This window comes from Crocodylus siamensis, chromosome 2 (assembly GCF_052110815.1).
Source record: "Crocodylus siamensis isolate JL-2025a chromosome 2, ASM5211081v1, whole genome shotgun sequence".
Taxonomy (NCBI): Eukaryota; Metazoa; Chordata; order Crocodylia; family Crocodylidae; genus Crocodylus; species Crocodylus siamensis.
In genome coordinates, this window is record NC_143396.1 from 177,017,380 (window position 1) to 177,038,121 (window position 20,742).

Sequence of the window (20,742 nt, forward strand, 5' to 3'; positions counted from 1 at the left end):
AGATCTGTGTGACTGATGGTTCTAACTAGAGGCTTAGCATCTTTTCTGTATCGTTTAAAGAATTTTAAAGGGATATCAGCAAAAATGTAGAGAGGAACTTGCGCCCAGTAACAGCCCTACTTATCAACCAACCCAAATCTGAAAACAAGATTTTATTTAACTCATTCTTTGCAGTTTTGAATGTGGGAGAAGAATCTCTCAAACTGTGCCTTACACCGATAGCGGAAATGCAAGTGCCAAGTGAATTTTGCCAAGGAAAAGGGGGGGGTTTTAAATTGAAGGATTCTCCTCATTCCCAGTTTGTTTTCTAGGAGCTTGCTGGGCTTTGGGTGGGGGGGAGGGAGGGGAGCTGTGTGGTATTATATTTCTTTTGGACCTATATTTACATACAGAATGAAGTTGCATTCAAGGTAGGACCTGCTGGCCCTCTAACGCTTAGTTCTAGGGCATGGTTGGCGCGCAAAGAACTGTTAGGTTTCTAGTCAGTATTGCATACAGGTACCAGATGCTGGGAAGAATACAGTATGAAGAGTCCTTTGGTTCCAGGAATCAATCCATGTTCCTTTAGATATTATCTGCTAGTTATGGACTGAAGAATCCTCTAGTCTTGTCACAGGAAGTCCTGACTACTGCTCAGTCTTTCCATCCTAAAAGTTGCTATGTATTCTGGCCCTGACCTAGCAGAACAATTAGGTATGTTAGCAGTACTAAGCATGCTAAAAATAATCCCACTGATTTCAGTTACTTGTGCTTGCCTTGCTAGAGAGGCACAGAGTGCTCAGCATACTGAAGGAACAAGTCCATAAGTTTAGAGTCTCCCCAAACTAATATTGATGCATAACTTCTTTTTTTTCTGAAGCAATGGGAACAGAGAAATACAAGTAACTTAGTGTGAACGTAGCCCTGTCTCTCAACTGAAAGAGGATTATGTAGATATCATCCCCCTCTCCCTCCTCCTAAAGTCCTGGAATAAGTTAATGCGGGCTGATTATTTTTTATAACAAAATTTATTCAGAAGCTTATTGCCAGGAAAAGTATTAAAAGTACAGAAAACAACTTCTAGAAGCTGCCTGCTTGACCCTCTGGGATTACTGTAAACAACTGCCATTCAGACTTTAATTAAACTCCAGTTCTTGACTAATGGGATTTCATCTTTCACTGGTTTCCTTGGAAGAGGTTAGTGACTGGGGCAGAACTGTGGCCAGAAAGTGAAATCCCTCCCTGGCTGGTGTACAGGTGGCTTGTATATCTTTAACCCCCAATAGTCCCATTTCAGGCTTGCTGGTGAAGCTCTGGTCCATTTTGGGTCCAACTACTACTTGCTGCTCACTTTTCCAGAGGGGCATAATTCAAGAGCTTCTCAATTAGATCCACATGGGCCAGCAGCATTCTGCGGCAGCAGTATCTCTTTAAGCCCAGGGCATCAAGGGCATCCCTGAAAGCAAACAAATCACCAACTATTTATACAGTAATAACACTTTTAAAACAGTCATATATAATGCACTGATAACTTCTGAACTTGAAAGTAACATGAAGAGAAACTTTAGAGAAACTGGGCTGTTGATTTTTTTTTTTTTAAAGTTCTAGTTTAGCTATATCCACAGGGTTCAATTCAAATTGTAGTTTTCTTTTCCCTAGTTGCTGTTGACCAGGATGCATAACTAAAACACGCTTCTCTGAAATTAATTCAGCAGCAGGGCACAATACTCTTTGTGGAACTGTGGAATCAAAATGACATGGATACTCTCTACATAGTTTGTACAGGGTAAGTTTGTTTCATTCCTATGGGGACACAACAGTAATAATTTATACAAATGTAAATATTCAGAAATGCATAATTCTGAAAGTTTCTCTACAGTCTATGAACAATAAATATGAAATGCTGAACCCCAGTGATTAATGGACTTGGGTAACCCTTGACAAATGAGCATTCTCTTATGCTTGCAAATAAAATTTAGGATATGCCAATGCTACAATTGTAAGGACCACCTATGTTGTTATTGAAACCAGGTTCCTTTGCTCAACACTGCAATTTGTTCAGAGGTAAATCTATGCAGAAACCTACCCTCTTTAAAGGAAATCAAGCCTTGATAAAAGGGACAGTGTTCTGACATTAATACTCGAATAACATCCACACTACTGTTGGAAGCTTTTGGTATCAGATACTGAACAGCTGAAGTAAGATTATGGTGAAGGAAAGAAGTCTTGTTTTACAGCATTAACTTGGGCTGATTCTGGATTAGTTTCCCAGCTCTCCCTATACTTCCTGGTTCCACCTTTATATCTATATAACAGTGGATAAGACTGCCTACCTCACAGATCCTAGAGGGCAAATCTAATTAAAGTCTATGCAAGGTATTAATTTACAAAGTTGTGACACCAAAAATAATGTGGAAACGGATGAAATCTCAAGCATGAGCTAGTCTTCCACCAAATACTAGTTCTGGCATATATGAACCCTTAATTCTAAAGACCACATTCATGAGTTGAACATTACCACAAGCAAATGGATCTAGAAAGACATTCATAAAAGTAACCTGTTTTACTTTCTCCCATACCACCTTCCTCAGTGGGATGAGAAGTTTTAGTTTAAATTTAGTTGTAGCTCATGAACTGAAGCCTTTACGCTACCGTAAATTCTCATACACATTTTACAATATTAGCCACAGTATCTGAATTTTGTAGCATCAACCCAGATCTTAACTGTAGCCCAACCCCTTTCCAGAACTACTTTAGCAGCACTAAATATGGACTGATCCTATTAAATGTGACAGACTGTTAGCCTTGCATTATTTAGTGCTGTAACAATTCTGCGTTATATTCCAAAATAAACTTCAAACAGTGTGATACTGAACAGCAAGTGGAGGGTAACTTGATTTGAGAGTGCTTCTAATCATTCACATTTTATGAATAGAAGGAAGACTAGAAAGTCTGTGTTAACATTTTACCAAGTTTCAGTTATCTTGGCTGGATGCTGCAGAACCTGAACAACTCTAAAACTGCAAAAATTCTGTTAAGTCAGGTAGCCAGTCCTATTTAGTAACACAGAATGGCTCCTATAGGTTTTGTTAATACATCACTGGGTCTTGCTACTTTTACAAAACAAAAGCAATTTTCACACAAATGGTATGCCTGAAGTCTGAGAAGCAGCATCTATTTTTGGAAAGTTCTGACCTCCTGAGTCAAACTGTCCTTCTATAGTCAGAGTTGCAGGATACAAAAATTAGCTAAACTTGCAAATCTGAACACTGTAAGCTCTGTGGAAATGGTATTCAGAAATACTGAGGCCTCAGTTGTTTCCCTCTCTTTCCCTAAACTTGCAACACCTTTGAGAGAGGAAGGAGTTATTTTTAAATAACATAAAGCGGTTTTTGCCACTATCAACTTTCGGAAACTGATCTGATTGTTCCATTTTTCCAATAAATGTGTCAGATGCAGTTAAAATCATTATCTGGCCAAAAAATTGTAAGAAGGCAACAAGTAAGTTGGAATTTTATGTGGTGTCACTGCTAGTGGCACGCTGGAGGTGAGTTCACAGAAACCCTCCTTGCAGCTGAAGGCTCATAAAGGCTATGCAGTGAAACCACATGGAAATCGCTGCGCACCAGGGTTCTGTACTAGTTCAGGATACCTTTTATCATCCAAATACGGTATTAAGGCTTCACTTAACTCAAGATTCTGGGTCAATATGCCCTGCTTTTGATCTTAAAATGGTGTTAAGTTGGGGTCAGCAACCTATGGCCCACTGCATGAATCAGCAGCAAGGGTAAGGGACAGCTGTAGGGGTGGGGGGGTTAAGGCAGCAGCCCTTGGCACAGCAGGGCTGGGGTAGCAGCAGGTGAACTCAGTGGAAAAGGGTTGCTGGCTCAGCCCACAAACCTTTAATAGTTATGCCTTTGGAGCAGCCTACCTTTAGGGTGAGTGGTGCTAATTTTGCCTGCCACCCCTAAAAGAGCGTAGACACCTGGTGCAAGTCAATTAACTTCAATAGGGTTGCTCTGATTTATATCGGTGCAAGAGTAGAATTAAGACCACAGTACTGAGCAGAAAACTATCCTGTCAAAACATCACATACATATCTCTGCCTCTGCCAAAATGACAAATGAAAGAGCTATGAAATTGAAGAACTATAATTCAGGATGCTGTCTAGAAGCTGAATGACAATAAGCAGAGTGCCACTGCAAATAGTTATGATGATAAACAGGTAATAAACCAGCATTACTTTAAAAAAAACCCTGAAACTATAATGGTCTTTCCAGGGGCCCTGTAAAGTTTAAACTGGCTAAACTAACAAAATTCATTAACGATGTTTCTACAAGCCCAAACCCCAAGAAAGCAACAGGATTTACAAAGAATACTGTGTGGGTTTCACTATAAGTTTATATACTTTCAAAATGAAATGATCTGAATTGCAGGAAAACAATCTTTCCTACAACTGTAGCAATAAACACCGAAGAGGCCAAAGAGTTGGGCTAAGAATTCCTATGGGCTAAGCAAGGGAAGCAGGGCTGAGTTCTTAAAACAACCTGAGAACTTCACAGTTTGTCAGAACTAGAACTCCTAAACTTTAAGCCCTACAGACAAATCTTACATGTTTCTTTGTGCTCCTTTTAATGGCAAACAGTGAAAGTGACAAGACTAAGATTGTTTATATTGTACTTGTGCCAAAGCTCTAAGTATCTTTCTCTGATCTTTCATATCTACACCTACTATGCAATGTATCCTGGTAGGTTTTAATATAGAGAAGTGTGCTTTCCCGTCCATTAAAGATGCTTTCAATGCAGAATACAACACTTCTCACCAGTGTCCAAATAGACATTAGGGAACAGTTGGAATAATTGAGACTTATCACAGAATGACTTTAGAGAAGCCTGCTTAAATTTAAAGGATACTTCTAGCTACTGAGCAGACTTGTAAATGTGAACCAGCAGTAGGATTTTGGGCTACATAGGGACACATACTTAATGAGTCACTTCATCTGATCAATAATACTATATTCTCACCCAAGAATTTTGAGATGATGTGCAATACTGAGTGCCCACCCTCAAATGCCTTTTAAGAGTCCCAAAATGGATGCTTGGGCATCCAGCCTTCCTAATAACTTCTGACCATTTTGCTTCCAGCTGTAGTCTCCTTCCTGTCTCTCAACACAATTTTTCTGTTGCAGTTCCAATATAAGCAGCTGGCAAAGTTGAATTTACTCCCTGTCCCATGAATAGTTCAATGAGTGAAATCTGTTCAAGGTCCCAACTTAAGCCTAGAACTATATCTTGTGTTACATCACCAAAAGTATTATTGAGATGACCTATGGTTTAGCTACTGGATTTCTATCAGACTACAGTTGTGGCTTTTGCCTTGTGATTTTCCTAAGTGGCTATAAACAGATTTGGTCAGGGTGGATTTGATTCAAATCAATTTAAATCACTGTGCAGGAAGCCTCAAGTTAATCACTGTTTTCTACAAAAAGTGCATTCTTTTTGTTTTGATATAACCTTAATACATATTATTCACAACTCAGAGATAGATGTAGGTTTCATTTTAGAAGGCACACACTATATAAGTTAAAGCATTGGTTTGTTTAGATTTTTTTTCAGATTAATTTTTCAGCTATGTCAGAAAACAGAATTATTATTTAGTTATTTTATTTACCAAAGCTAATTGAAGCAGATACCTGTAAAGTCATTGGAAGGTGAACTACCTCAAATTTACTAGATTAATCACAGATATTTAGGGGATATTTTTGCCATGCAGTACTAGGAGGATAACAACAACCATCACCAAAAACAAGTTTACGTATTTTGAATATTTTTCTTCAACAAGCATACACAAAACAAGCATATATATTTTTTAATTTTTAACAATTTTAGTTATAAATGTGAAATGTGTTTTTTAACAAAAATTAATAGATTATTTTAGCCAGCTCAACATGAGAAACTTAAAATACTGGGTTATGCAGCAAACTCAGTTTTCACCTTCCTCTTAGAATTATAGAAATCTTCATAGACTGGAAAAGATGAGCTCAGATCACAGAGATGCTTAATGGGAACTTCTAGACTAAGCGCTGAGTCCTATTGGGTAGACTGGTTTTCTTCAATCTTTACTAATCTATAAAAAAAAAGCCCCTGGGAACCCCATAAGATTGGGCCCCCAATCCAGTCCATAGCCTGTTGTGACCTATTTATAACATTTTTCTAAAAAGGTTACATGAATATATTGTCTCAAATAGGGATTATAAATTCTAATTATATACTATTCCATGATAATATCTTTGAGCTTTAGCATATCTGAAAGTAAAACTGTCTTTACAGAAGTTTATTTTTTTAAACTTCTAAACAAAAAATTTAAAATACAATTTAAATTAAAAAAAAACTGATTTAAATAAAAAAATCTGATTTATTTTAAATCCACCTTGGACTTGGTGCAATTATCTCCAGAATGTCTTGCAGCTTTGATAAACATGAAGAGTATAACAGGACAGTTTGCAATATAGCCTCCCATCACATAATAGGAAAAATTAGGTACAAAGTTGTAACTGAGTTACTGAACATTTTTTGATTTCACTAAGTGGGAGTGTCTTGGTACCTCTGGAAAATATCCAGCTATGTGTGCCCTTCTTCACTTTGTAGAGAAGTGAGAGTGGAGTGGGACGTGAAAACTACATATCTGGGAAAGATGCAACAGAAGTAGTCAAATAGCCAACTAGCATTCTGATCCTGCAAATACTTGGCTTTACTTGCTGTGTTCTGTCTTACTAAAGTTAATGCATAAGCACTATAAATCAGTAGAGACCAACCGCTTTTGCAGGCATGCCACAAATTTAAACTCCACACTCCCCCTAAGCAACACTCTGATACCCTTCCCCTGCCTGATTTACTGCTCTGCTTTCTGCTCCTTGCATTATCTGCCACTATGCTATGCTGCCCCACACAGGTTGTCTGTGCCACAGGATAGACACCTAGGAGGTACATCACTGCAGGATCAGAGCCAAAAAAAGCATTTTTTTTTAAAACAGACTTACCCTTCTGTATATTCTGCTTGCAACAGTCCAAGATACGCCTCCCACTTATTTCCGACTATTTTGCCACAGGTGAAGCATCTGACTGGGATAATCATTTTCCTGCAGCAACTGTCAAAACATTTAAAATACTATGAAAATTCAAATCTGGAATGCAGTTGATGAACCTATAAAAATTAACTCTATGCCTTATTCATGCATGACAAAAGGGAAGTGGGAAATTCAGGAGGGAACACAGCTGGTACAGTCTATTCCACAATGCAAATACAAAAGAAAAAAAAGCGGGGGGGGGGGGGGGTGTTTAGTACTGGTACTGTAAAGTCCAATGTCTCTTACAGTAGAACAGAAGTACTTTATACTGCATCATCATCAAAACTGATGGCTAAAAACAGACAACCATTGTAATTCGGCAGGTTCATCTGGGTTATGACTGGCATCAACAAAGATTGAGCACAGGCCTTTACACATAAGGTTTAAATGGCAATTAATAAAAATTAGCTGTGACTTCAGAGGCAAAGCATTCATTTGGCTAATCGATAGGTACTTCACACGGGACAATGAGTCTGTCCATCTGTCAGGTCTGGGGTAGAAAAAAATCTGAATCAAGACTAGGATTAGTGGTTTGAGAGAGTATTCCTAGTTCCAGTTCAGAAGCAGTGCTCACTCAAAGGGCTAAGTGGAAGAAAGCTGCCAGTTAGGGAAACAATACAGCAGGCATCCAGCTCAAAGGCTTTTAGTTTCTCGAGAGGAACACGAGGGCACTTTACCCCTGGCTTGTCTCTACATTTCATAACACTTTTGGCATCTCCAATAAGCGTTTGCAAAGTAGACAGGGATTTATGATGTACTCTCTCGTGCAAGATGAGAACAAGGGGTCACTTGTAGATAAAACTGGTAGGCTGTAAGTTAAAAAGGACTTCCTTGTGTTAGTTTTATACCCGGTGTTTCACTCAAGCGTGGTACTTGTTGCCACCAGATAGATGCTGTGGTAGCTGCCAGTTCAGCCAGATTCACAAGAGGATGGGACAAACTCTTGGAGGAAAAGGGGAACAGGAGCTAGTGAGCACAGGCATCAGGGATACAGCCTCTGCCTCTGAGCTTCCTCTATCTGAAATGCTGGAGGCTGCAAGTGAGAGAACAGCAGAAACAAAACCCTGGTCATGCCCAGCTCCCTCTCCTTTTCAGCATCTACTCTGTGCCCCTGTGTGAAACAGGCTTATTTGATATGCAGTAAGCAAAGGCACTGACTTTGTTTTTTGCCAATGGGTGCTTTCAAGCGTTAAAGAAAAAAAAGCAGCACTTAAATTTAACTCAGTGCATTCCCGTGCTCAGCCCAGCACAGGTCCAAGAGGCAGCTCGTTACTTCAACCTGGCTTTGCAGCATCTGTATATATTGGGCCCTTTAGTGGGGCTTTTTTGGCACTTCTATCTGATAGCCCAGGGTGGGCAATTATTTTGGGCGGAGGGCCACTTACTGAGTTTTGTCAAGCCACCAAGGGCCACATGACAGGCAACCAGGCGCAGATGAATATTAATTTTCTAAATTTTTAGGGGCCCTGTGGGCCAGATACAATGGCCTGGCAGGCCACATCTTGCCCACCTGTGTGATAGCCGATTGAATCAGCTTTAGCTAAAAGCACCAAAAAGCCCTGCAGAAGTGCCTGATCTTTACAAATGCTCCAGAGCCAGGTTGAAGTAATGTGCTGCCGCTTCTGGTTAAGCATTTTTTCTTTTTGGTGTGTGCTTGAACCCTGGAGCACCCATGGAGTTGGTGCCTATGGCTGTAAGAACATGGACTTCAACCTGCCCATCGTGAATTGCTATAAGCTGCCCTTAATAAGGCCAATGCAAGCACGTGAGTTAATTTCTTGGGACAAATAAAAAGAAAACAGGAAGCGGAGTGAAGTTCAAGGTTAACAAGGGAGTGGGAAGGGGATGCCAAGCAGAGCCCACTGAACAAGTCAGAGGAGCCACTTGTGGATGCTGAGCAGTGAAACTCTGCCTGCAGATGCAAGCGGAAGATGCCCCACATTTGCCTGCAGTTCTCCCCCACCACAGCCTCCTTCCTGGTTGTGTAGATGGCCAGGGATCCTGGGGCTCAGCAGGGTGTATGTAACAAAACGAGGCGGGGAGGGGGAGATGCGCAGTCAGGCTCTAGAGGTGGTGGTGGCAGTGAAGGGGCAGCAGCCTGGCATGCTCCAGGGCACGACTGCCAGGATCACCCTCTGCCGGGGGGGGGGGGACATGAGCCCGCTTATAATATTTGCAAAGACACAGCATGAGCGACACGGGTAAGCGCTCAGCAAAAAAGGGGGAAGCAGAAAGTCTGCTACTGGTGTACGCAGCCCGGTGTTGCCAGGGTGTGCTAGGAAGTCCAGAAAAGGACTTGCAGCGTGCGGGAGTTTTTCAGCAAACGCGATCGTTTTGAGCTTCCCATGCGATCATTTCCTATTGAAGATCGGGGCAAAGCTGGCACGACCTCATCCCCCCCGTCCGCAGGGGCAGAGCGGGACCCAGGCCGTGACAGCAGTTGCAAGCCTAGAAGGGCGGTGCAGAGGCCCTCTCCCCACCACGCATCCCCGCGTCTAACGGCCCGCGCTGGCTGGTCCCGTTCCCCCCCGCGCGAAGGGAGGGGAGGGGAGCAGCGGTTGCCCCAGGGCGTGCAGGGGGGCAGTCCGTCCCTCCGCCCCTCCCTGCCACCAGGGGAGGCAGCTCGAGGCGACCCATTACCTCGGCGGGACTCACGCCGCCACGCGCCACTCCAACCGCCGCGGCTCTTCCGTGGGCCGTACCACTTCCCCGCGGGACGAGGGGGAGTGGGGGAGGAAGGTGAGTGCTCTCGCCTGCCGCGCAAGGGGAGGGCGGGGAAAACGAACGTTTCGCTGTCTCCCCTCTCCCCCCGTGCCTCGATATGGTTCATTCCGGGCGGACGGCGTCCCGGCGGGCTCAAGAGAGCGGCGCTTGGGGCGGATTCGCGTTTCGCGTGCGCGGCGGGGCTCGGAGGCTGGGAAGCTGCGGCGGCGGCAGCGGCGGCGGCAGCAGCGGCAGCGCCAGGTACCTGCTTCCCGCGCGCTTGTTGCTGCGCTGCGCTGCGCTGCCCCGGACTCCGCGCGCGGCAACTGGTGTCTCCAGCGCCGGGTTCCCCCGGGGGCGGGGGTAGGGGGGCGCGCCCCCATTTCACAGGCGGGAAAGTTGTGCTACCCCCTCAGCTTCGCTTGCACTCGGGGGAACAGAGGGGGAGCGGGAGGAAAGGGGTAATGCGAGTGCGGGGCAGCGGAGCCGGTCGGACTGGAGGATGCAAGTTTCGGGGGTGCCGGCGGGTGCAGCCGTGTTGGGCGAAGGCAGCGCCTGCCAGCTGCGCACCACCGATGTCAGAAAACACGGTAGCCTTAAGTCCCACCAACACATTTTTCAGCTCAAACTTAAGCAGGTTTTTGTCATCTCAAGTAATGAAGATACATGTGCAAGCGCGTCCCTACCACTGACAAGGGGTCTGCACCACTGGTGGTGCATGCACCGCAGGCTGGGAACCGCTGGTTGAAGGGCATCGGCAGACCAGGGTCTGTGGGTCAGTCCGAGACCTTTTCGTTAGCCCGGCTCTGAGAGGTGGAAAAATTCTTCTTTGCAAGCTTTTGGACACAAACGCCCTTTGTCAGGCAGCTGAAGCAGGATATCTGTGCTTGAAAGCTGTTAACGAAGAATTTTTCCAACTCTTGGAGTTGGTCTCTAATACAAGGTATTGGATTGACCCTCAGACCCTGGTCTGGAGGCTGTGAGTGGGAGAGGAGTGGGGGAGGAAAGCCCTGGGTACCCCTGGCTCCCTCTGCCCACCAGCGTCCCCGCTCTGCCTCTGTGTGGTGAAGGGCTGGGATGAGCTGTTGCAGGAGGGGGGCATCGGGAGCTCCTGAGCATGGGAATTAGGGGCACAGCTGCTGAACTGGAGCTTCATAGACATGAAATGCGGGAGCTTTCCACTGAGAGAGAAGCTGGTGGCAGGGTGGGGGAGCCCTGGTGATCTCCAGCCCACTCTCCCTATTAGCATTGGCTTTTTGCCCTTGTGTGATGAAGGGATGGGACAAAGTCTTGGAGGAAAGGGGCGTTGGTAGCTATTGAAGGGAGGAGTTGGGATACAGCCTCTGACTCCGAACTCCCTTGGTCCTAAAGGCTGGAGGCTGTAAGTGATGGGGCAGGGAGAGAAGGGAGCCTGTATCGTCCCCAGTTCACTCCCGTGCAGCATCTGCTCTCTGCCCCTGTGTGATGAAGGATTGGGACAAACTCTTACAGGAAAGGGACATTTAGAGCTACTGAGCATGGGAGTTAGGGGCACAGCTTCTGAACTGGGGCTCCCTAAACCTGAAAGGCTGGATATTTCCAGTGAAAGAGGAGCTGTAGGGGAAGGGGAAAGCTCTTGTCATCCCCAATTCATTTTTCCTTTCAGCATCCACTCTCTGCCCTTGCTTTTTCTTTAGATTTAACTTCATTTCCAGGGCCAAATCTTTTCTGAATTCAGCTGCAAATTTTGACTGAGCACAGCTCAATCATTCAGGTCTGTGTGGGTGAGGCGGGGATGGGACAAACTGTTGCAGGAAAGGGGCATCAGGAGCTATTGAACATGGGAGTCTGGAATACAGCCTCTGACTCAAACTTCCTGGATCCTAAATGCTGGAGGCTGCAAGTTAGAGAGAGTGGGATGGGGGGCTGGGAGCCTGGGTCATCCCCAGCTCACTCTCCCATGCAGCATCTGTTCTCTGCCCCTGTGTGTTGAAGGGATAGGACAGGCTCTTGCAGGAGAGGGACACTGGGAGTGACTGAGCATGGGAGTTAATGGCACAGCCTCTAAATTGGAGTTTCCTAGACCTAAAATATTGAAGGTTTCTAGTGGGAGGAAAAATTAGCGGGGTGGGAAGTGGGAAGCCCTGGTCTTCCCCTGCATACTTCTCTTTTCAGCATCCACTCTCTGCACCTGTGTGATGCAGGGACGAGACGCGCTCTTGGAGAGAAGGGGCATCAGGAGCTATTGAGCATGGAAGTTAGGGGCACAACCTCTGAACTGGAGCTTCCTCCACCTGAAATACTGGAGGCTGTCAGTGAGAGAGGAGCCATGGGAAGAAAACCCTGGTCATCCCCAGCCAGTTCCCTTTCCCTTTCAGCATCTGCTCTCTGCCCCTGTGCGACACAGGAGACAGAGTAGGATGGAGCTTTGGTCTGCCCCGGAAATGGCAGTTCTTATGAAAATCAGACTGCTATTTCACTTCGGTTTAGTCAGATTCATTTTCCTGATGTTGGTGCTGAATGTCCAGCCCTTGGCAGGTGGGGAATACTGACTTGTTTAAAACAGTTGGTTGGACTGTAATGTAACCCAGATGCATCCACTTCGAATGATTTCAGCTTTATGGAACTAAAACCAGACCATTGGTCTTGATTTTTTTCATTTCAGATTTAATTGGCATCAAACCAGGGGTGGGACAGCGTGTGGCAATTAACTCCAATTAGCCATTCCCAAGAAAAGTGTTAATTGGGAAACTTCAGGGTTGTTGGTTGTAGTGATGTTGGTTTAAGGACATAGGCAGACCAGGTTCTTTGGGTAGATGAGAGATCTTTTATTAGACCATCTAAATAGTTGGACAGATTGTTCTTTGCAAACTTTCAGACACGAACACCCTTCTTCAGGCATAGTTGTCTGGCATTGTTTTGTGTTTGGGAAACCTCACAGGCTCTTAATTTGGGACAATGGGCTTGCCCCTCTGTCAAGGTTTGCTGCCAGAGGAGACCCCAAGCTGGCCCTCTCCTAGCTCTGAGACATTTTCATTTTGATTTGATTCAAACTAGTGTCATGTATTGCTCCACAAAGTCCTGGTAAAGTCCTGTTTGATGTTACTGAAAAGCAATAGGCAGCTAAATCATGGGGCTTCCAATTTAGCACTGGTCCACACTGTTCCTGACTCATTTCATGGTGCTATAGCTCAATCAGGCACTAACTGGAAACCCGTACAATACATGGGGGAGGAGGAGAAACCCAAAGTAATAAATAGAGGTGCAATGATATATTGGACCGGCACTAATGAAAGGAAAATTGCTGTTATTGGCAAATAGCCTTTTTTGTCTGGTGCAGTCGATAATGTCACTGATAAATGCCTCATGCATGCATGCAGCCACCATGCGTGGCCAGGAATGCAGCCCGGCAGCTTGGAGAGCAGCATCTGGCTGGTAAGTCCATGGGGGGCAGGAAGGATTGAGGGGGGCAGATTGAGGACCCCATGGTGAGAGAGGGAGTGGGGCTGGAGCTGGGGCAGGGTGTGGGACTGTGCTAGGGTGGGTGGGGATGGGCTGGGCAATGGAAGCGGCAGCACTGGGAGTGGGGCTACAGGCTGGGCTATAGTCTCCTGCTGAGAAGAGACCAGTGCAGCCCCTGGCCCTGAGACTGCAGTGGGCAGCCTGCCCTTGCCCATGCACAAATCCGGAAGGCACATGCCTACCATGCTTCCTCTGGGGGTTTGCATGGTGGTGGGGAGTTGTCAGTTCTCCCTGCTCCTTGCGCCCCCATGGACAAGCCTCCCATGGCTCTGTCCTGCACCCTGCCCCACCTTGGCTGGGCAGCACCTGCCCTACTCTGTCCCTCACAATAGGGGCCTTGATCTTGGGGGGGGGGGGGAGGGAAGAGAGATTTACCAGCTGGATGCTGCTCCCCAAGCATCTGGGCTGCACATCAGCAATTGGATCAGAAACGGCTGTATTGGCCAATATGTAATTGGTCATCGTTTTGGCCAAAAGAATCTTTATCGGTTCACTTCTAGCCAAAAAAAAAAAAACCACTAAGAGAGTACTACTGTCTGTTAGGAACTTCAGGATTGGTGTAGTCAAAGCAACAAATCCATCTAAATGTGTACCCCCAACCTTGGAGCCTGTTGGCATTGGATAAAAGGCATGTGAAATAGTTGATTTGTTTGTGGATGATGTTTCCTTACACCAAGTTAAAGGCTGGCAGAGAAGTATTAGGAGTAGTGGATCTGTGTTTAGGAAATGCACACAGGCAGCTGTCACTGCCAAATGCAGGGGTACATCCTACTTTTTTCAGGGAGTGGGGTTCTGGGCCGAAAACTGTTGACAGTCCTTGTTTGTTTGCTTGCTGCAACATTAATGGGAGTCAGATTCTGAAAACATTTCCTTTTCTGCCAAAGTGTCAGAGAATTGCTGCAATGCACTGAGCAGAGCTATTAGTTCCCAGCGTAAAAATAATTGTGACTTAATGCTGAGCTTATGTTAATATGTGTTTTGCATTTGTTTTTTTTAAGTTCTTGGACTGTCACGTTTTTTAAACCTGCATTATTAACCCTATATGTAGACCCTCCAGACCCTGCTTGATCTCTACAAGAGCAAAGACTCCATTATAACAAATGGGGGTTTGATATTTGTTTCAAAGTGGCTTTACAATTCTCAGTGCTAATGAAGAGACTATTATTTTGCAGTCCCAGAGCAATAATTATCTTTAGCTGTGAATAGAATGACTTGACTTGGCATTGACAATAGTTCAAACTGCTGCGAGTGGTAGATTTTATGCCAACAGGAGCTGTGTGTGCATGTGCTTGTTGTTTATTCTCCTTTTTATTTTATTTATTGACTTCTTGGTGAACTTAAAGACTATGTATTAATACTTTTTTCAGCTCTGTGTCCCCAGACTCATTCTTGTGCTGAACCGTTCAGTAAAAGGTGGTTGCAGTTGGAGATGGAAATCTTGAATTAGAAGTGAGCAAGGAGGGACTGTTGTTGGGGGTCATGAGACCCATCACTAAAAGTAGATCAAGATTTTATAGTTAAATGGAGGGAATGAAAACACAGCTGCATATTAACTTGATGGTAACTTTTGGACCTAATTCTCTGGTATTACTTGGGTTTATTACTATTCTGTAGATAGCATTGCTTTAACATCTGTTGTGTCCTCCAGGCATAGCCTGCTTTAGTAGGGGAAATAGGTGTAATGATCTAATAGGTCTATCACATGTCTCTCTTCCTTGATGCTATGAAATTTAAGGACTTTTACAATCTTTGAACTATAAAAGTTGCAGCATATTGAGACATCCTGCACTGTGCAAGTCCTTTGTTAGGTTAGTACATTTACCTGCCCAACCTCAATAGGCTGTTTAGAAGATTTGCCTGTGTGCAGCATCATGGTTGGTTTATTATGGTCCTTGGTATTTCTTGTTATAGTGATTGTACTTGTTACTGCATGGGGGTGAATAACCGTGCTGCTTGGAATTTCTGACTTCTAGCTGCCCCCTGCAATAGTTTGGATATTGCTCACACAACTACTATTCTTTGGCACCAACTTGTGAGGTCTTGTTAACTGGCCCTTTTTCCAACTACTAGACCTCTCTGTAATTTTAGAAGGGCATATGTTTCCTGGAAGTGTTTGGTACTGTTTTGCACGCAACAAGTTTTCACACTTCTGTTCCCGTCTTCACTTGCAGTAAGTGGCAGTCTCCTGGTCTTGGACTCTAGTTCTTGGACTGTCATGGAAAATTAGAGGATGCTTCAGATGCTTGCAATCAGTGACCCTATCAAAAGGCTCCTTAATGGTGTTACCTTGTTGGTGAAGGTAGTAAACTAGCTCTTGATTTTCTAAATATTTTTTTAACTTTATTTTGGTCTGGGTATAAAGCTGTTTCTATTTGAGTAAAAGAGCATGAGAATCACTCTTCCAAAAATATATTGGGGAGGAGTCTGCTAAAGGAAAACTCCTTGCTCTTTCCTCCTATGTGGGGTTTTGGTGTGAGATTGCATTCATCCCAATAACTGGCTCACTGATTCGTGTACAGGGTTATATTGATTCTCTTCGAGACATTCACAGCTTTGAAATGCTACTTGTCTTTATCTACTTGTGGAGTTATGTACATCTTGAGGACTACAGATCTGTGAAGTGCATCTAGGTTTAAGCATTGGGAATCACTCCTCCCAAAGAGCATTGACACTCCATGCCTGTGTTGAAATAGCAAGTCTTCCTTTCTCCTCTTTTTCCTGGAGTTATTCTGGCCCTTTCTTCCTTTTCGTGTCCTTGTGACAAGGCATTTAGCAGAATTCACAGATTCGTTGGAATGTGACGGGGCTGCACCATGAGCACTTCTGCTATGGCCTGTTCTCTACCTGAGCCTGTCTGTGATTCCATTCCTGATACTGAGGGGCTCCTAAGGCCCCTTTTTCATTTGTTCATAGAATGCTGTGGTTTGAGGTCCTAATAGCCGCACCATCGACCCAGGGCACTTGTGTTCATCAAAATGAATGTTAAGACTATTCAGACAATTAAGTGACCTGATTGATTGAACTTTCCCTTTAAGTGTTCTTATGATGCAGAAAGTCATTTTTCCTTTTGCATTTAGACGTGTTGAAAGGCCGTGTCTTTCATGACCTCTTCTGCTTGTAATTTGTGCTGTGGGATGGTTTTTAATAAATCCATGCTCTTCCTGGTGCTAATGTTGAGATGCTGAAGGCCTGTATGTTTGATCTCTTTCCTTTTTTATCTCCACTGACTGTGTCTGGGTGTGTTGTCATGCTCGTCTGGGCAAGTGGAGCCTAATCACCATTATTTTGCCTCTTTACCCCTTGCCATCATTTTACACAAATATAAATGACCACTAGAGGGATGTGGTGGCATGGTAGTTTATGATGTCTCTCTCTGCTCTGGACTCAAGCCAAAGGCACCCCCCCACCCCTTTCTGTGTGTGTAGGCAGTCACATTGCTCCCTTGTGTGTTGCTGGCTCTGGAAACTGGTGCACCTTAACTATATAGCCTGAAGGCTGCTTGACTGAACCCCAAATGACAATTGGTAGTGAGCAGTGGTAAATGTGGTCTATTATGACCTGATTTGCCTTGTTGGGCAATTTGGGTCATATATCCATTGCAGCTCCCTTTTTAGAAGAGCTTATTGCCATTTAGATTGGGGTGAAAGGGATTTTTTTTTTTTTTTAAATGATCCTTTTGGGTTAGATGACATTTTCGACCTGTTACTTTTGACTGGCCACTGGTTTTTAAAAAGGAGTCGGTCAAACTCCTCCTTTAGTTCTGTTTTGAGGCAGGAGGTCTGCTTCCTTCCTGCTTCTCTGCTTGTGGTCACTTGAAGGACTGTCCTTTTTTGAGGCATCTGGCCTGTCTCTGGGAGACTTAGTGCAGCAGACAAGTCCACCTGAGATGTTAAACATTCATGGTATCTGTTCTGTGCTGCTGCCTGTTAAATGAAATGAGGGAGAGGTGAGAAATTCTAAAAAAGAAAAATGGGTGTGAATTTTATAACAAAGGGCTATTTAGAGTAGTGGCGGGGACCTGAAAGGTGACATGAAAAATCTAATGGATAAGACCTGAGGGATGAACCTGTTGCAGAGGGAAGGAATTAAATATTGGTGGCTGCTGCTTTCACCCGCCCCCCTGCACGCACGCACGCACGCACGCACGCACGCACGCACGCACGCACGCACGCACGCACGCACGCACGCACGCACGCACGCACGCACGCACGCCTTTTTAATCCCAGTCATTTCCTAGAGGTTCTTTCACATGCCATGCATCTCCTTGACTGCCATCCCATCCATGGCATGTATTTTTCCTCTGAAGTCAGCCAGTGTTGCTGTGCAGAGGTCCAGAAATGTTGCTGTTCCTCTGCCTTTTTCGGTCCTATAAAGCCATTCTGGTTCCTGTTGGTTAAGGAGTGAAGGATTGAGCTGAATGTTTGCCTGCCTCTCTAATACTGGAGTGGATATCTCAGCCCTGCTTCCTTCCACTTGAGGCACCTCCTTGGCTTGACAATGAGGCAGTGGAAGGAAGAGTGGTCTGTCTTCTCTGCTTTGGTTTACATTGGCTAATACCTCTCCTTCCCACCTCCAGTCTGTGCTGTTTAATAGCTGTCCAGGGCACTGGATTTAGAGAAACAAATGTAGAAGCTGCTAAACCAGTGGAAATGTGCCTCTGAGCTAGGGATTGTGATTGCAGCTTTTGCAGTAATACAGACAGGACCAATACTGTTGATTTCATTAAAAGCAGTGCTTGCTGCCTCAAAGCAGGGTTTAATACTTACTATATATTAAAAAAAATGTTGACCTTATCTGGTAAGCTGTAATATTTGTTGCAATAAAGAGCAGCTGTTGAATAAATACATATATAATATCTATTGCCAATTCTGAGAGCTATGCTGAGACCTTGACTTGTTTGAAGTGGAGCTGCTATTAAAGGCAGGTGGCAGGCTGTTTATTCTACACCTTGTTAATTGCTTGTTTTTCCCCGTGTAATTGGCTTCCTAATGGGGGCAGAATGAACTCAGTTTTGCACACCAAGCTTCATTAGTGACCACCGATGGAAAGGATTCAAAGAATTGCTCTTATGTCAAAATAGATATTGAGTAACAGATGTTCCCTTAAACTTCAGTGTTTTGCTAAGATGAAACATATGTGGTAGTCCCATAAAGTGCATCCCCAAATGCAAAATAGTTCATCATGATGCCTTTTAAAATGTCACATTGGGGGCGACGTCTGTATGTGATGTTTTGGTAGGGGAAAGGGTTTTTGGGGTTTTTTTTTTTTTTTTTAAATGTTTATGAAGCATAAGGTACCTGCAGCAGGGACTGTCTCTTTTCTCTTGTGTTTAAGCAGTACCTAGCACAGTAGTCTGTTAGTCCATGGCTGGGGCTTCTTGGTGCCGGTGTAACTTTATTTATTTATTTATTTATTTAAAAAGAGTCCTTTGGAGCCTGAATAGAATTGTTGCCCACCTGGTCTTTTTAGTCAGCTTGTGGAGACAAAGCTCCTGATTGGGTCGGGGCACAGGTGGGAAACCAGTGGTGGCATCAAGCCATGCCTTAGGCCTGTGAGAGCCTTATCTGCGCCCGGTGTAAAACAGGACCACTTCAGTACTTCCATAATTCATGCTCTGGCCCTCCAAGATTTGTATGGGTGTTGGGAAGGGAAGAATATCTTATGAGGTTGTGATCCACATAAGGGTTGGACAGCACAGTTGAAGCCAGCCCCTGTGAGCTGGTTTCTGCAGCTTTTCAGAGTTGCCATCTTGGCCAGGCCCAGCAGGAAACTGGCTAAACAGATCATGCTCCCCTTGACTGCATGGTACGGGCTGTAGAACAAGGTAGGGGGAATACTGTTACCTGAATAGCTCACAGGCTGTGTAACTTCATTGTTAAAAAGCAGTTATGTTCTGATGCAGTGTTTTAATTGGAGTGGTCGCTGGATTTGCCAACCAACTCTGCTCCATCCTACAAGTGTCCTCAGAGACATTGTGGTCTCTTGGGGGTAATATCTTGGATTCCTACAGCATTTTTCCTCCAAGAGGACCTCAAAGTGTCTAGCAAAATGTGGTCTTGATCTTCCATGCATGACTAAGAATCCAACCCTCTGAATCCTTACTGTGTTACCCTTCTTCCTCCTTATATAAAACAAGTGCAAGAAACTTCTCATACAGAAGTCCTTACCAAGCTTACTGGCTCATGTCGTACAAAGGGGACAGGGAGGGCAAACATTACTCTTTCAAACAGCCACCTTGGCTTTCTGGCCTCATTAAAGTCCATGGGGAGGAGCAGGGCCTTTGATTTTCTTTCACAGTATTACCTTTGACAGTATACTCATGCATAATGAGTGCACATCTCAAGAATGAGTTGTTCTGACTGATGTTGTGTTTTGGGGTTTCAGAAAAGGCTTGTGATGGTATTGCAAACCTGGTGCATATGCATACCTTTTATACTGTGTTCAGATTTTCCAGGAATAGTTTGTCTTGTTCCATTCATTGCTGGATGGTAGTGTTAGAGTTGGCAACTCTAATTAGAAGCCAGAGTAAATTATTCTTGTATCCAAGAACTAGTGGAAGGCTATGTTTGGATTCAGGTCACTGTGGGTCTTTGGGAATTCTGCTAGATGTTATTTCATAGATTTCATAGACATCAGGGCTGGAAGGGACCTCGGGAGATCATCGAGTCCAGCCCCCTGCCCAAAGGGCAGGAAGTCAGCTGGGGTCATAGGATCCCAGCAAGATAAGCATCCAATTTATTCTTGAAGGTGTTCAATGTAGGTGCTTGAACCACCTCCGCTGGCAGACTGTTCCAGACCTTGGGGGCTCGGACAGTAAAGAAATTCTTCCTTATGTCCAGCCTGAAACGGTCTTGCAGGAGTTTGTGACCATTCGACCTAGTCATGCCTTGGGGCGCTCTGGTGAACAGACGTTCCCCCAGATCCTGGTGGTCACCAGGTCATGGACAGCTAGAGACCCTCTGGGTAAAAATTCATGGGGAATACAGCACGGGGGACACAACAGTGGGAGTCTACTACAGACGAACTAATCGGCGACCTAGTGATTGATGGGAAGCTGGGTGACAGCGACCACGAGCTGATCACCTTCACCATCTGCCGTAAAGCTGGCAAGTCAGTCAGCAACACAGAAGTCCTTGACTTCAGAAAAGCTGACTTTGACAAGCTCAAGAGGCTTGTCGGTCAGGCCCTCAGGGACCATGACCCCAGGGAGAGGGGAGTTCAAGAAGAGTGGTTGCTTCTCAAGGAAGCGATCCTCAGTGCACAAGCTGCCTTTCCTCTGTGTTGGAATAGATTTAGCAAGAAGGCACAGCAGCCCTTCTGGCTCTCCAGGGACCTAGCGGACCTCCTGCGGCTAAAAAGGAAAGCCTACAAAGGATGGAGGACGGGATTCACCTCCAAGGAGGATTATTCTGCACTGGTCTGGTCCTGCAGGG

General features: G+C 44.8%; 2 protein-coding genes across 5 annotated transcripts in view; one reads left to right on the forward strand and one right to left on the reverse strand.

Annotated features, from left to right (window-relative positions):
- Positions 1–988: 988 nt before the first annotated feature.
- Positions 989–9,881, reverse strand: POLR2L (RNA polymerase II, I and III subunit L). The gene is made up of 3 exons (XM_090032442.1): positions 9,746–9,881; positions 7,019–7,126; positions 989–1,435 (listed from the first exon to the last, which is right to left on the reverse strand). The coding sequence occupies exons 2-3, from the start codon at positions 7,111–7,113 to the stop codon at positions 1,327–1,329; spliced, it is 204 nt and encodes a 67-aa protein (XP_089888568.1). The 5' UTR covers positions 7,114–7,126; positions 9,746–9,881; the 3' UTR covers positions 989–1,326.
- TSPAN4 (tetraspanin 4) overlaps positions 9,742–20,742 on the forward strand; it is an 861,113-nt gene continuing 850,112 nt past the window's right edge. For 3 of the 4 annotated variants that reach the window (XM_090032433.1, XM_090032431.1, XM_090032436.1), the window contains exon 1: positions 9,932–10,069. The gene's annotated coding sequence lies outside the window, so the exon portion shown is untranslated. Of the gene's footprint in view, positions 9,845–9,931; positions 10,070–20,742 lie in introns of those variants that run through there. The other variant, XM_090032439.1, reaches the window with a different exon arrangement.